The sequence below is a fragment of the Haplochromis burtoni genome, unplaced genomic scaffold (assembly GCF_018398535.1).
Source record: "Haplochromis burtoni strain Fernald_Lab_line unplaced genomic scaffold, NCSU_Asbu1 Contig_3, whole genome shotgun sequence".
Taxonomy (NCBI): domain Eukaryota; kingdom Metazoa; phylum Chordata; class Actinopteri; order Cichliformes; family Cichlidae; genus Haplochromis; species Haplochromis burtoni.
In genome coordinates this window covers 6,817,326-6,832,218 of record NW_024582364.1, presented here as the reverse complement: position 1 = coordinate 6,832,218, position 14,893 = coordinate 6,817,326, and the positions used below count along the sequence as shown (strand labels likewise).

At 38.7% G+C, this 14,893-nt stretch overlaps 3 protein-coding genes across 5 annotated transcripts in view; 1 reads left to right on the top strand and 2 right to left on the bottom strand.

Moving 5' to 3' along the window:
- The window catches only part of colec12 (collectin sub-family member 12), a 44,761-nt gene extending 41,264 nt beyond the window's left edge, over positions 1 to 3,497 (bottom strand). Inside the window, exon 1 of one of the 2 annotated variants that reach the window (XM_005912432.2) lies at positions 3,047 to 3,497. In XM_005912432.2, coding sequence (XP_005912494.1) covers positions 3,047 to 3,053 — 7 coding nt within the window. In that variant the 5' untranslated portion in view covers positions 3,054 to 3,497. The remainder of the gene's footprint in view (positions 1 to 3,046) is intronic. The other variant, XM_005912431.3, reaches the window with a different exon arrangement.
- A 2,964-nt stretch (positions 3,498 to 6,461) lies between these two features.
- Positions 6,462 to 12,662, top strand: clul1 (clusterin-like 1 (retinal)). 2 transcript variants are annotated; one of them, XM_005912434.2, is made up of 9 exons: positions 6,462 to 6,569; positions 8,701 to 8,836; positions 9,015 to 9,163; positions 9,254 to 9,424; positions 9,906 to 10,341; positions 10,671 to 10,793; positions 10,877 to 11,091; positions 11,729 to 11,907; positions 12,092 to 12,662. In XM_005912434.2, exons 2-9 carry the CDS (start codon positions 8,734 to 8,736, stop codon positions 12,105 to 12,107), a joined length of 1,392 nt encoding a protein of 463 aa, XP_005912496.1. In that variant the 5' UTR covers positions 6,462 to 6,569; positions 8,701 to 8,733; the 3' UTR covers positions 12,108 to 12,662. The 2 variants fall into 2 exon arrangements, with proteins under 2 accessions (XP_005912496.1, XP_005912497.1); XM_005912435.2 differs by lacking the exon at positions 12,092 to 12,662 and having other exon boundaries at positions 11,729 to 11,911.
- A 427-nt stretch (positions 12,663 to 13,089) lies between these two features.
- yes1 (YES proto-oncogene 1, Src family tyrosine kinase) overlaps positions 13,090 to 14,893 on the bottom strand; it is a 33,276-nt gene continuing 31,472 nt past the window's right edge. The window contains exon 12 of the mRNA XM_005912433.2: positions 13,090 to 14,297. Coding sequence (XP_005912495.1) covers positions 14,089 to 14,297 — 209 coding nt within the window. The 3' untranslated portion in view covers positions 13,090 to 14,088. The remainder of the gene's footprint in view (positions 14,298 to 14,893) is intronic.

Genomic DNA, 14,893 nt, shown 5'->3' with positions numbered 1-14,893 from the left:
TTAAATCAAAATATTCCTTTGTAGAGGATATTTAAAACCATGTCTCTCTCAATGAGTACTGTAAGAAAATCATATAGGAAATGTATATTTGTTGCCCACTGAATCTGCCCTAAACATTTTAAAAACATGTCCAAAATTTGTCCAACTGAGGTCGTCTAAGTCAGACTATCAACATGTCCAACCTTGACAGGATTGAACCCAAAACCACTGTGTGGGATTATTCTCCCATGTCTGTAGGAACAACTCTAACCCATGAAAATAAAGAAACAAAACATGTCCCAATAATCTTATCACAAAACCCCCCTTTTTCATCTATATAACCTTAAAAGGGGCAATAAATGTCTGAAGACTAGAGCAGTGACTCTTTTCTATCAGTGCTTCTTCAGCTGGAAACGGGAGAAGTAAGAAATGTGTGATGGGAAGCTGCCTCTTTCCAAGGTCTAGTACTGAAATAAATGACTCTGACCTTTTAGCAGACCCCATGGACAGAGAGCAGATGGAGCTAAGAGGTGACCAGAACAATCTAAAGTGTTGTAAAACATACTAAACCAATCTTACAATTTGTGTTTCCCTATCCCTACACCCCCAACAACCTCTTTCCTGTTTATGTTTCTAAGTAACATGAAAACATCCCATTACAATAGTTGTATCAGTGTAAGTCTGGAGCTGCTGAAAAGTCATTTTTGGGAAATGGAATTTTACCCGAAGGGCTGACCTGAAAAAAGCGCAAGTCAAAGTGAGTGTTATTTGGATTTGGCGATGCGTACTGCTGCATGGGGCCAGGATACTTAAGAAAGATTGTTTAACATTCCAGAAGCAGATACTAGTGAGACTAATAGTTACATAATACTGAGAGGACACAATTTGTCCATTTTGGAAGGTTAGGCCATCTGTCTCTCGGATATAAACAAAGTCCTGCATGGAAAAGAAAGTTTAAAATATGTAACAATAATAATAATAATAATAATAATAATAATAATAATAATAATAATAATAATAATAATAATATAAGATTTTTCACACCGTTACTGATATTTACTGATTTAAAACTCTGACATATATGTTGGCTGATATTTTTTTTCTACCGGACAGATGAAACATTGCCAGATTTCAATAACATTTGTTATATATAGATATTTATGAGTCATTACTAAGATAATACAAAGAAAAATAATGTGCTTTATTGTCACAGCAAGTGGTGGATTACTTGTTTCTGCGCCGCCTGACTTTGCTTGGATCAGCTAGCATTCCAAACGTGTTGACAACAAAGAAGTTGCATTAACAATCATAACACAATTGAAGGGTGTTTCTTCAATCTCTTCTTTAAATGCTGATACCAGTATATTGAAAAACAGCTAATATCGCCCAATATATTGGCCCCATCAACATCAGTATTTTAAAACTTGAATCCTACAGCAGTCCAGTGCCTCTTTGTGTTTGCCTTCTATAAGTATCTATTTGCCTTTAATTATCTTCTGTATTAAGACGTCCCTTCACATTTATATTCAAATTTTAAATGAAAGCAGTAACAATACATACAGATAAACAGTGTAAATATACTGATATTTATTCTGTTAAAATCTCTGCTTGTATTAGCAATGTGCAGTATCTGTAAGATTAGATTTAAAAAAAAATACACTTCCATGTCTGTATATCTATATAAAAATAAGCAGTAGGATTCAGTAGAGTGGAGTTCCTTAAGGCTCTGTGCTGGGGCCTATTCTGTTTTTGATGTACATTCTTCCTTTAGGCCAGATAACACAGCAGTTTCTTGATGTTTCTTATCATCTTTTGCTGGTGATATTCTGCTATACTGCTCATTTAAGCCTTCTGAAGGTCACAAACTCTCCAAGGTCTCCAAATTTAGGTTTTATTCTTGGTCAAGCTTTTTCCTTGGAGTGACACTTAAAATGGATAGTAAGAACCTGTTTTTGTGATTTGAGAAACATCTCAAAACTTAGATTAATTGAGTCAAAAAGTGAACCTGAGATGATAATTCATGCTTTTCTTTCTACAAGACTGGACTACTGTAATCGTCTGTTTACTTGTCTAAACAAGAAAGGGCCAAGAATCAAAACCTTCTAGTGGTCCCCCACACCCGTTTCAGAACTCGAGAGGAGCCTTCCAAGCTGTTGCGCCCAGATTGCAGAATGCACTTCCTCTATTTCTACAGAGTATGGACTCTGTAGAGTCTGATCCTAGCAAGTATTTACCTGCCTTAATGGATTTTATATGATTTGCGTTTTTTTTTGTTTTTGCATTGAGGTTATGCAGTGCCATAATTTCTAAATTCTTTAATTTGATGGTCAGGCCATAAATCATTCCCTTTCATTATTATTATTATTGTTATTGTTATTATTATTATTATTATTATTATTATTATTATTATTATTATTATTATTATATTTGTTTTAAAATCAGGAATATCAGAAATTGAAAGTATAAGGGCAATGTCTGTCATTCTGCTGGGCGGAAATAATGTGAAATCCCAGAGATGATCAAAAATGTGGTCAAAATGTGAAGCTCTCTAAGAGAGACCACAAGATGGCAGTAACCAGTGTTTGTTATTTGTAAGAGGGAAACAGCTTACTGACCTATAAAGCTTGGACCTCAGAGACTGACATGGAGGAGCTTAATTTAGTCCAAAACACCAGGGCAATACATGAGAATCGCATCTGGGAAATCTTTATCTAAACCTTGATTTAAAACAACACGTTCTCCCTCCCGAGGCAGTCACACACTGCACCATGATTCATTTTTTTCCTCAGTTTTGAAAAGTTCTCCTAACACGGGTTAGTGTTTGATGTGCAGCAGTGGACAGATGCAAAACAATCCCAAACAGAGTGCCTTAATTGATTCCAGATGTTAGACGCCAGTTGTAGCCTACGCATTCCTCATGCCCCAGACTGAGAGAGAGAGAGCGCGCGCGCAAAAAAGTGTGACAAAAAAGCGCGAGAGGAATGTGGGGTAAACAGAAAGTAGACCGAAGTTTGCTATTTAGATATTTTCCATCATTTTAAAACTTTTGTCCCCAGACTGAGCTTACCTTTCATTGTGGTTTACAGGACTCTACCGTTGTGAAGCTGCTGTTTGAAGTCACATCCACAGCATCGCAGTGGCATTTGCCCGAAACCTCCCGTTATGCGCCAAGGCACCTTGAATCCGTGGGCTTTCCCGGTTTCCTTAGCGTGTTGATAGGTTATTAAAAAGAATAATAATAACAATAATAAGATTTCAAAGCTCCATCCGCAGCTCTTTAAGCTAGACCTCCTTCAGCGCAGGTAACTTTAGTGCTGCATAAAAAGGACGCACTTTGCTAAAAATAAGAAATGGAAGAAGAAGTTCTAAAAAAGCAGGGAGGAAAAATGTAAAATAGTTATGTGGTTGTTGGAAGGGATGCTGAGTTTGAGGGTGTATCCGAGTCATGAGCGCTCCAGTCACACCCGCAAGAGTAACAGGAGAAACTCCAAAGTGAAGGAATCCATACGTGAGAGGAAGTGGCTGCTTGGAGAAACCACGTGTTCCTCACATCTGTGCGCACCGTCTGCAGAGGGTGTTTGCACATACACACACAGCGCACAGCTGCCATTGTGCGGTTCATTTTGATTTCCCCAGTCTTAATATGGGAGAATGATTCTGAATTATAGTGATTCCAAATGTTGTGTTCCCCGTTATTGGTTCAGTTTTTATGTCCGAAAACACAAAACCGAAGAAGAACTCAGAGTGGACTGAAATGTTTGTCTCATGGCAAACTAACTAAATAAATACATAAATAAATAAAATAAAAGGTAGAAGACTTCTATTTTATTTTCAGATTTTCCATATTATAGTTTTATTTTTACGTCATCATTCTTATTATTATTACTTTTTTAAGAGGAGCTCCAGTTGTTTAAATACGCGCAGTTAAAAATGTGAAGAAATTGGAGAAGATTTTTTTTTCTCTTTTGGTCGCTTGGGGAGCTAATTATCACGAGGTGTTAGCGCGTCCAGAATACATGAGGAGCTCTGGTATTCATTTGAGGATCTGAGTACAATAGTGCTCCACACTTCTTTTGATTCTCTTTTGGTCTGTATAAATAACTGCTCAATAAAATGGAAAAAGATGCAAATATTGAATAAAGGGGTTATCAGATGAATAAATACAGTCACACACATTTTATTAGGTGCATGCTGCTAATGCAGGTGTCATGCCAAAAAGTCACTTCCAATGTTTGTATCTGTTTTCATGTCTAATATCCCTGCTCCTCTTTGTAAACAGGCTGTAATCAAGAGAATTTATCAATGGCTTTCACCTGTTTTGCAAGGATCCTTATGAGTTCCTAGTGTGAATTGTAGCCTCCGTTTTCTGTTCTTAGCTGACAGGAGTGGCACAGTTTTTAACAGTTTTTAACAGTTTCATTCATTATAATTCAGTTCTCTGCTTATGTCTTCAACCCAGGACTTCAGACTTTGATCAGTGCCACAATATTAAACATGACACACACACCCAGCACTATTTGTGTAATTCATTATTATCAGGATGTCCAAAAACTCCCTGAAAAGCCTTCAGTTAATCCAAAATGCTGCAGCAAGAGTACTGACAGGGACTAGAAAGAGAGAGCATATTTCTCCTGTTTTGGCTTCCCTTCATTGGCTTCCTGTTAAATCCAAAATTGAATTCAAAATCCTGCTCCTCACATACAAGGTCTTAAATAATCAGGCCCCATCTTATCTTAATGACCTTGTAGTACCATATCACCCTATTAGAGCACTTCGCTCTCGCTCTGCAGGCCTACTTGTTGTTCCTAGAGTATTTAAAAGTAGAATGGGAGGCAGAGCCTTCAGTTTTCAGGCCCCTCTTCTGTGGAACCAGCTTCCAGTTTGGATTCGGGAGACAGACACTATCTCTACTTTTAAGATTAGGCTTAAAACTTTCCTTTTTGCTAAAGCATATAGTTAGGGCTGGACCAGGTGACCCTGAATCCTCCCTTAGTTATGCTGCAATAGGTGTAGGCTGCCGGGGGATTCCCATGATGCATTGAGTTTTTCCTTTCCAGTCACCTTTCTCACTCACTATGTGTTAACAGACCTCTCTGCATTGAATCATACCTGTTATTAATCTCTGTCTGTCTTCCACAGCATGTTTTCCTTCTCCCGCCCCTCCCTGAGCCTGGTTCTGCTGGAGGTTTCTTCCTGTTAAAAGGGAGTTTTTCCTTCCCACTGTCGCCAAAGTGCTTGCTCATAGGGGGTCATATGATTGTTGGGTTTTTCTCTGTATGTATTATTGTAGGTCTACTATACAATATAAAGAGCCTTGAGGCAACTGTTGTTGTGATTTGGCGCTATATAAATAAAATTGACCTGAATTTCTCAATGAGTAATTGTGTGCTTGAAATCTTACACAGCCAAGTGCCATTTTATACATTCAACTGTTTTATGTTGAGCTGAGCCATGGAAGGACATGGGAGGAACGGGTTTGCCCTGCAGTGTTATAGGAACCAGGTGCAGAAGGTGTCAGTGAGGCTGAAGCACTGCCTGTTTTTGATTATTATTCATAAGGACTCTATTATCTGGGTCACACCATGCAAAGAGGGCACATTTTTGAGAATGATGGGAGCAGCAGTGAGAGAGTCCCTCACATTTGACCAAGAATGAAAACTTTTAATGGAAACAGCTTTCTGCTGAGAGGAATGTGTCCCTTTACTAAAAAATAGGCTGGACTGGCTTCTATTCATATAATATATAACAGAGTGTACTATTCACCTCTTTCACCTGTGCCAGTATAGGTTATGAGATCAGTCCGGCTCAGGTTAAAAAAAACCCAAAACAAGCTTAACAACAGAAAGAATAACGTGTAAAGCTCAGCTCACTGTGTTTATATCACTCATGTGTGTGTGTGTGTGTGTGTGTGTGTTGGTGTTGTTGACTGTTTGTTATGTGTGTGTGTGTGTGTGTGTGTGTGTGTGTGTGTGTGTGTGTGTGTGTGAACAGGACTGAGACAACCATGTGTGCTTGGTTGCTTGGTTGACTGGTAATGGTTAATTTAACATTAATATTTGTGTGTGCAGCAAACATTTCCAAAAGCCTTTACACAGATGTACAGCTGCTGGCAGATGTAATCAGAATTTGCAGTTGATTCTGAGACATTTTGACTCTTTTGTGGTTATTTAACTTGAATCCCTTCAGGGACATCTTCTCTGCACCTCATATAAAAGCCAGCCACAGAGTAAACCTCGCTCAAACCTTTCAGCCTCTAATGTGCACATACAAGACTTCTGGCCTCTGATGGTTAGTCTTGTCTGACATGTGCCGATACCCCATTACAACATTTGAAATAAATACATTTTTCTGGTTGTCAACAGTACGTTTGATGTGACTAAGCAGTCTCTTGTCCAAAACAAACCACTCAGTCAGTGTGACGACTGCCGGATTAACGGGCATCAACCTCAAGCAAGGACAGTAATAGGATAAAGCTGAAGTGGAAAGATTACCAACAGATCTCGTCAGGTCAAGATATCCTGACGAGATCTGTCCACACCGAGCACTTTGTTTATTTCGGTCGACAGAGAAGCACCTTCAGTCTGCTGCTGGTGAGTTGTGCCTCATGTAATCGCTCTGTTGTTGTTATGTTTGTCTTTTAGTTAATCAACACTTCTTCAGCTAACTTTTATCATTAACGCTTTTTCTAAGTGAAGTCGGAAATTTTCCATGAGCTGTGATAGCACAGCAACAGTTGTAGATAGATAGATACTTTAAATATTGCCATAAATAAAATTCAAATATTCAGCAGCTGTATTTAAAAATTAACCTAAATTCATAACCATAACCATAAATAATGAAATCATGTTAAAAAAAATTACACCATTCTTCCCCCTTTTTTTTACCCACTCATCCTGGATGTCAGCTGGCAAAGGGCAAAAAGTGAGATACGCCAAGGAAAAGACAGGAGTCTGTTATTGGGTTATAGTTGAATCAGTATAAACATATTTTAATAAAAACTGGAAACAGTAAAATAGAATAGAGAAGCTGTTTTTAGCACATCCCTAAAAAGTTCATCCCTGTTTACTGTAAATCCCTGCTGCATGCCAAATTGTGTAACTCACGAGGCTTATAACTGAGGCACAGGCTCTAGAAAATTCAGGCAGATGATTTAATTGTTACCAAACTGGCAACCCAACTCAAAACAATTCAAAAATGTATTTTTAAAGTTTCCTCTTTTGTGTATCCTTGTGATTTTATGGAGCTTAACCTCCTGACACAGCAGATGTCCCTGTCGGTAACACAGCTTGCAAAATTTTTGAGCTGAATTTGACCCTACAGTGCCTTTTGCTTGGTGATCACCGCCTGCTGCTGACCTCACACTGGTGCTGCTTAAAGTAAAAACTAAACTCAGTCAGCCAAATGAATAAAAAGATAAGAAAAGAAAAAGGGCAAAGCCTCCTCATAGAGTCATAACAGGCTACACCATTGCTCTAAACAATATAAGTTAAATTTGTTTAAATGCAGTAAAGTATAGTGATCACTATTCTGTGCAGGAAACTATTGGTGAAATGTAAACAAATATGGTAACTGAGAAGTAAGTATGAGAGAGGTGGGATTTTTCGCACGATCTGACCCTGACCCTAACCCCAACCTTTTAATAAACGCTAAGCAGAATTGATATTGTCCTTGCAACACTGGAATTTCATAAATGCACGAATGGCTTGGTGCGCCAAAGAATAACGTCAGAAGAATGTGATTGGTCACTTGCAATGTTGATCCTGGAACAACATTTACTATGTTGTTCCAGGATCAACACCAACACGACGATATAAGATCATCCGGATTTTTCAGCGCCTAGTGGCTGTGTAGCGCCACCAAGTGGGAGACTTCTATATGACCACGTTAAATCAGGCTCACGCTCACCCTTAAATCCTGTCGCCTTTGTGGCTGACTAGATAGCACTTATTGTTTTCTTGAAAATGGACAAAGATGGATTTGTGTATGCAAGCACAAATAAATCAAATTGTTAGATTTGAAAGCAAAGAAAAGAAAGCCTAAGAAAAAAACTCCAGAGAGCACAAACCTCCGCCTCGGCAGCTCACTCTCTGGGGAGTAGTTACATTTAAAGGGAAATAAGTATATTCTTTATATATTCATGTTATTTTCATCGTCCTTTTTAGAAGTTTGTAGTGCAGTAAAGCCAAGTGCAAAGTGCAGGTGTTCACCATCTTAATATACTTGACATAATTTTGAGTATAATTGTTATTTTGAGTATTTTTTATTTTTGTGCATATAGTTCACATGTGGCATTCATTTCATTGACTATTAAAACAATGGAATGTTTAAATGTTTAGGGATAAATATCAAGTTAAAAAGGTTTTAAAATACTCATGAACATGCTATATGTATTAAGGTTGTTATCAATTTAAAGTATTATAACTTGTAATTGTAATGTACATAAAAAAATAAGATTTAGCTGTACTCAAAAAGTTCTTGTCAGTCTCAAAACTGACATTTGAAGTAACTATGTGTAGCATTATTTGCATATTAATCTAGTGACCTTAAAAGAGAGGTCACCATGATGCCATGATTTGCTTACTCATCTTTGCAAAACGATCTTTTTGATAACAATCTTAAAGTTTATGCACAGATAGGCTCTAATTGTGTTTAAATCTCAGTGTCTAAATGTGAGTCGGTTTCATACGTAACCCCTAAACCACACTTGGTATATCCTGTCAGACTTTTTATTAGTCGCTGTGACAGAGCTCCAAAATGAACTTCCTGCTGGGTTTAACACTTTTGTTGGTGACGCTGGGTCTCCTCGATTCTGTACCTACGGATCAAGGTGAAGGCATCTCAGAGGACACTTTAAAACGTGAGTTTGCAGAACAGACACTTCCAAGTAGATTTGGTTCATCTAATTATTCTTTTGTTCAGAAATATTTGTGACTTTGAAGGAAATGTGTTTCTTGTTCTTAATATTAAACTTTTAGGGTTTAATAGTGTGTTTATGTGTAGACTAAAATGCACTCAGTTTCCTTTTGTTTTCTCAGAGTTGTCACTGGGTGGTGAGAAGCTTGTGGATGAGGAGGTAAGGAGAGCTTTGTATGGGGTGAAGCAGATGAAGGAGGTGATGTGGAGGAATGAGCAGAAGCATGAACACCTGATGAGGTCTTTGAGAAACAGCAGCGAAAAGAAGAAGGTTGGATCCACGTTTGATTTCCTGCAAAAGAAAATAAAAGATTCAAGTCGATGATGAAAATATATTAAAGAATCTTATTTGGACCACCAGGGGGCAGCAGAACTAGCCAAGGAGGTGACTGAGAAGCTAAAAGAGGCAGAGGAGCAGTGCAAAGACTCCCTGCAGACTGAGTGGGAGGACTGCCGACCCTGTCTGGAGGATGCATGTAAAAACTTCTATACCTCCACCTGCCGCAGGGGCTTTGTTTCTTTCCATACTAAGGTATGGAGACTTTCATGCCCTTCAAATAATGCTGCTAGAAATAAAGTTACATGTTCTCAGTTGAAAAATGACAGTTGTACAGTTGGCGCAATCTTCTCCCACTGACAGACTGTTGTATTTTCATAACAATGCATTGAATAACTTTGACTGAAGTCGCTTGAATAAATTAGTCAGTAATGGGAGTCATAAAAATTGAGTGCAAATCCATTTTAAAAATAGATACATACTGAGACAAAAACTGAAATATTATTTTATTAATTTATTATCATTAATTAATTTTTTTCATTGTGTATTTGTTATAATAGCATTTTTGTTTTGTATGTTAACAATAAAACAATACCTCAAAATAAATCCTGATGTTTGAGTAGGAGATGCTAAATTCAGCTAAAATGGGATGTTTTTGAATTATCTCCCAATCCTGAAATCACAGTTGTTCTATTCTATTCTGTGAAATGTAATTTCCATCACTTCTGTTTTGTAGGTAGAAAACTTTTTTAAAAGAGTTTCCCGGCGCTTTGGTCCCCGTGAGCCCAACTTGGAAGCAGGGGACATTCTGGTAAACCAGGATAACAACACAGACACAGAGATCGTCCAGATGGAAGACTCCTTCAACAGACTGGTCAATAAAGTGGGAATGCTCGTGAACCGTAGCGTCACCCTGGTCTCTAAGCTGAGCAGCAGGCTTGACAAAGCTCTTCAGAGAGCCTTTCTGAACAACACCGATATCCTGATGGAAGAAACCACCTCTGATCCCTACGACCCTGCCCGGGACTCGGGCTTCCTGCAGGGTGTGGGACTAGAGGAAGTACTGGAATCCTTCTTTGACTTTGCTAAAAGTGTGGTGGATGAGTTTGGAGCTGTGGTGACCCAGGTGTTTGATGATATCCACAAGACAGTGGAGGAGGAGAAGAAGAAAGGTAATGATTAAGCCGAGCAGTTTGCCTCACGTGTGCCAGTGTGGTTAAAAATATACAAAAAATGATAACAGCTGCAGATTTCTCTGGTTCCATCTGTAAATTTATAACCGAGCTGCTGCTGGAATTGGTTGGAATTAAAATATGCAGATTCCTTGCTCCCAGTGTCACATGGTTTGGAACTACTGAGTTGAAATCATTTTAAATGTAATTGAACAAATTTCAGTGCATTTTCATATTTGTAAGTTAACTGTACAGACTGAGTTTTATTATTCTTAGCTGTTCCATAAAGTGTTAGCAAACTAAAAAATAAATAAAAAATTCTGTTGTAGAGAGGGAAAGTCTTCCTCGCTTCCTGCAGAACAGGAAGCTGTGCAGAGCCCTCCGCAGACAGACATCTGAGTGCTGGCAGCTACAGAGCGAGTGTGAGAACTGCCAGGGAGCTCTGCTCACAGGTGAGCAACCACCAGCCTCAACCTGGACGTTTATTCGAGCTGACATTTTGAAACTTAAAACTTTATCTTCTTCTTGGCTCCAGAGTGTCCCAGTGTTCGGGAACTGCACGTGGAGTTGGATGACGTTTCTCAGCTGCTGGAAATCTCCAAAGAGCAGTTTGATGAGATCTTGTCTATTGTCCAGCACCACACTGATGAAACAGTCAGTTGGCTCAGCAACATGTCGGCTGTATACAGCTGGGTGGCTCAGGCTGTGAGCAACAGCAGCGCTCCACAAAATATCTTCCACATCACCAAGGTGAGGAGGGATGGTGGAAGAGGTGGCAAAGCTATGATGAAATATGAAATAAAAACAGCAGATATGTTTTCTTAAAGAGAAATTTAAATGGAGGTATATCCACAGAGCTTTTGTCATGGAACTCTGAAATCTTCAATAAACCGAATTTAAATCGCAAACATTTATAAAATAGTACCCCCGACAATCACACAACCTGCTATGAGCAAATACTTGGTGACAATGGGGGGAAAAAAACCTCCCTTTCAACAGGAAGAGACCTTTGGCACAACCAGACTCAGGGAGGAGCGACCATCTGCTATGCCTGGTTGGGTGAGGGAAGGAAAATAGGACAAAAGATAAAATATAGAAGAGAGTCAGAGTTTAATTGCTAATGATTAAACACAGTAGTGGAGAATAAATGCACAGAGTGAAAAGAGACGAGTGAAGAAGAAATGCTCGGTGCATCACGGGAAGCCCCTCCCCAGCAGCACTCACCTATAGCAGTGTAACATAGGAATGGTTCAGTCATCTGATCCAGCCCGAACTTTAAGCTTTAGCAAAAAGGAAAATTTTAAATCTGATCGTAAAAGTGGAATATTTATTGTATATGCCACTGCAAAGGAGTGCTTGATGTAAAATGACTTCTTCCACTCTCCAGGTGGCACCAGAGAGCCACAATGAACAGAATGAGGCTGTTCGTGAGACCAAGGTGGAGGTAAGCATCCTAAACTCTCCTCCGCTTACCCTCACGGTTCCCAGCGAGCTGGAGCTGCAGGACCCAGCCTTCATTCAGTATGTGGCTCGAGAGGCTCTGGAGAAGTACAAGGAGATGGTCAGGTGAGAGCCAGAATGACTGAACCCTTCACCCATGCTTTTGTCAGTATCACTTGTCCTTTTTTTTTTTTTTTAAAAGAAAAAGGCAGAGAAAGGCTGAATCTTTCTGAAATATTGATGCAATATTCATCAGTTTTACTACGACGGTGGAGATCATTTAGGTATTGCTTTCTCTGCTTCTTTACAGGTTTGAAGATGAGTAATACTGCAGTGTGCAACAGTGAATACAACTCAAGCATGTTTGTATTGTAGCCATCATCTTGTTGAAATCTACAAATGTCAAATCAAAGTCAGAAATCATCAGTATTCAGTAAAGTAAAAAGAAGCATAAATTTAAATGAATTTTTAAAAATAGCCACATTTAAGAAAACACCTGGACGTCTTGGGTCCGACTCTTCAAGAAGATCACTGCAACTCGTCAAGAACACAAGTAGTAAAAGTAACCTTTGAGTAAACCTTTTATTTTTTTTCCCTGTACAAAAATCATTATTAGTAACTTTTCTCATTCATTTCATTATTCATGTCCCTACTAGTTCAAGTCCCCATGTCTTTATGTTTAAGAACAATCACACATGTTCTTTGAGTGATGAACAGAAAGAATTACAACAACAACAACAACAAAAAAAGTTCACATCTTTGTAGCTTTCATACTCCCAAATTTCCCCATCACACACACCTGGACAGAGAATGGAAGCATTTCTAAGAATTTGTTATTAGATTTTGATCTGTAAAAGCACTAAAGCCCTGTCTGGAACACAGTGTGTGCCAGGTGTTTGTTTTGTCTGTCTGTTTCTAGTTAACTCGCACACGAAGTGATATATCATCTGTACCGCCGGGAACTGAACTATGAAAATCATAGGAGAGCGGAGCTGCTCACATGCAAATACCACTGGAGATGCTTCATTAAACATCACCACACGCACGGCTTTGCATAGTTGCATTTCAAACCTATGAGAATACTTGATTGAGGTTGTAGCTTTGGATAAAGCTTTTCCCTCCAGCAAAATCTGAAATGAGAACAGTGTCGATCTGCACACAGTCCCACGTATGGCGACTCCTGCACCGTCAGTCACGGCGCTGCAAAATTCGACTGTGTAGATGTGTGCAATAATGAAGAGAAATCTACAAGAATCTTCTGTAGCAATCAGAGCTGTGCAACAGGGAAAGAAAGACAAGAAGCAAATCTTATAGAAAGATGAAGACAATCTTAATTAAATTTCACAGCTGAACTGTCTAATCTTTTCTTTTCTTATACAAAACGTTAATCAGGAAAAACTGTTTGCACTTGTAAATTAGCAAAATACCTCTTTATGATTTCAAGTCCCAGATTAAATGACAAAAAAAAGAAGAAAATTTCATTTTGAGATTCAAACAACCCTGTTAAAAAAAGATTCATATAAAACACTTGTTATTCCTGCTTCTTCCACCTCGTCACACCTGCTCAAATACACTTTTTATACATACTGTATGTACATCTGCGGTCATCTCTCAGTACATTCTTGCATCCATACGATACCACCGTTTTTCCTCCTCCATTTATTCCACCTCATAATGCTCCACACTTTACAGTCAGAGCACATACGTAACATCTCACACAGTAATTGGGCGCCCACTACATACATATGGCTGACAAATTAAAGGAAATACTCGAATCCTTTGCTCCTTTTGTGCCCACTGAGTCGCCGTTTGTTTTTCCTTTGATTTGTCAGCAGTCTGTTCTTATCAACCTACATATTCATACCAAACTCATATACATATAAAAGCTCTCACTCGAATATCAAAGACTTTTTGTTGTTAAATTTAATTTAAAAAAGGTGGTGGATTGGAGGAAGGGTAGGGGAACTTCTCATTTAAAAAAACGTTCATTAAAAAAATGCATCCGCGAGTAACCATTCATTTGAAAATTTGGATCACAGTGTTGTGGCCAGCCTACCGGTATATGGATTATTGTGATATGCACAGTTCTCAGAGTTCAACCCGCTTGGACATTTCCCCACATATTTGGCCCCCCAGGTACACAAGGGACAAACCTCTACTTCCTCTACATCGGGTATGTCAGTTTGGAAAAGTTTGTAAAAAAAAAAAAAGTATTTTCTGCAGCTTCAGCAGAAACGTTGGTTTTCCTGGATTTTGATCTCTGCCGATGTACCGCGGTTTGCCAGAGTTAGTCCCAGATCCTCCCGACTAGAGGTTGTCTCCTGGCTGATACTGTGGCTCTGTGGCTGTGAAGTAGTCTTCTAAAAAGGACTGGATGTACTCGAAGGTCGGCCTTTCATCTGGCTCCTTCTTCCAGCACTGCTTCATCATCTCGTGCAGTGAATCGGGGCAGCCCTGTGGGCAGGGCATGCGGTAACCTCGCTCTACCTGCTCGAGTACCTCTCGATTCACCATGCCTTAAAGGAAAAAAAGGACAAGAAATACAATATAAATGGACAGCCATTATATAGTCAGGTTATCCAAACATGCATTACAAAAGGTACTTCATACATCTAAATAAAATTTCATAAATTGGTGGTTTAATATAAATCTAGACGTTTTTTATATAATTTATTTTATTGATTATGGTCATGAGAAATACATCTTCAGAATTTCTGAAGATCTCTCAAAGTTTTTCTTTGGACATTAGCAGCTTTTTCACTAATTTTCACTCTAGTCCTTGTACGGATGTATTCATTTATTTTTGCCTTTGAAGCATTCAAGCACAAAAAGGCACCGAGCTCAAGGGATGAACCAATGTTGAGGCTACACATACTGGACCAATTGATTGCAGTTACATTTAAATTGTATGTTTAAGGCACTTTGTTACAAACAGACTGGCAGAAAATAAATTAATCTTCTCAATCTCTTTAGTTGAATGGCCAAAAACAGATTGCCAGGCATTAGAGCTATTAGCTATTAAATAAATAAATAAATAAAAATTCTATAGTATCTGAAAGTTGTGCCCTTTGGAAAATATCCAGCCAAGACTGGACGCGCGTGCGTGCGTGCG

Bases quoted from the DNA above. Each gene is read 5' to 3' on its own strand.
- clul1 (XM_005912434.2), top strand. From the start codon at position 8,734: ATGAACTTCCTGCTGGGTTTAACACTTTTGTTGGTGACGCTGGGTCTC. The intron at 8,837-9,014 runs GTGAGTTTGCAG...TTGTTTTCTCAG, and splicing joins CTCAGAGGACACTTTAAAAC to AGTTGTCACTGGGTGGTGAG. The intron at 9,164-9,253 runs GTTGGATCCACG...TTGGACCACCAG, and splicing joins ACAGCAGCGAAAAGAAGAAG to GGGGCAGCAGAACTAGCCAA.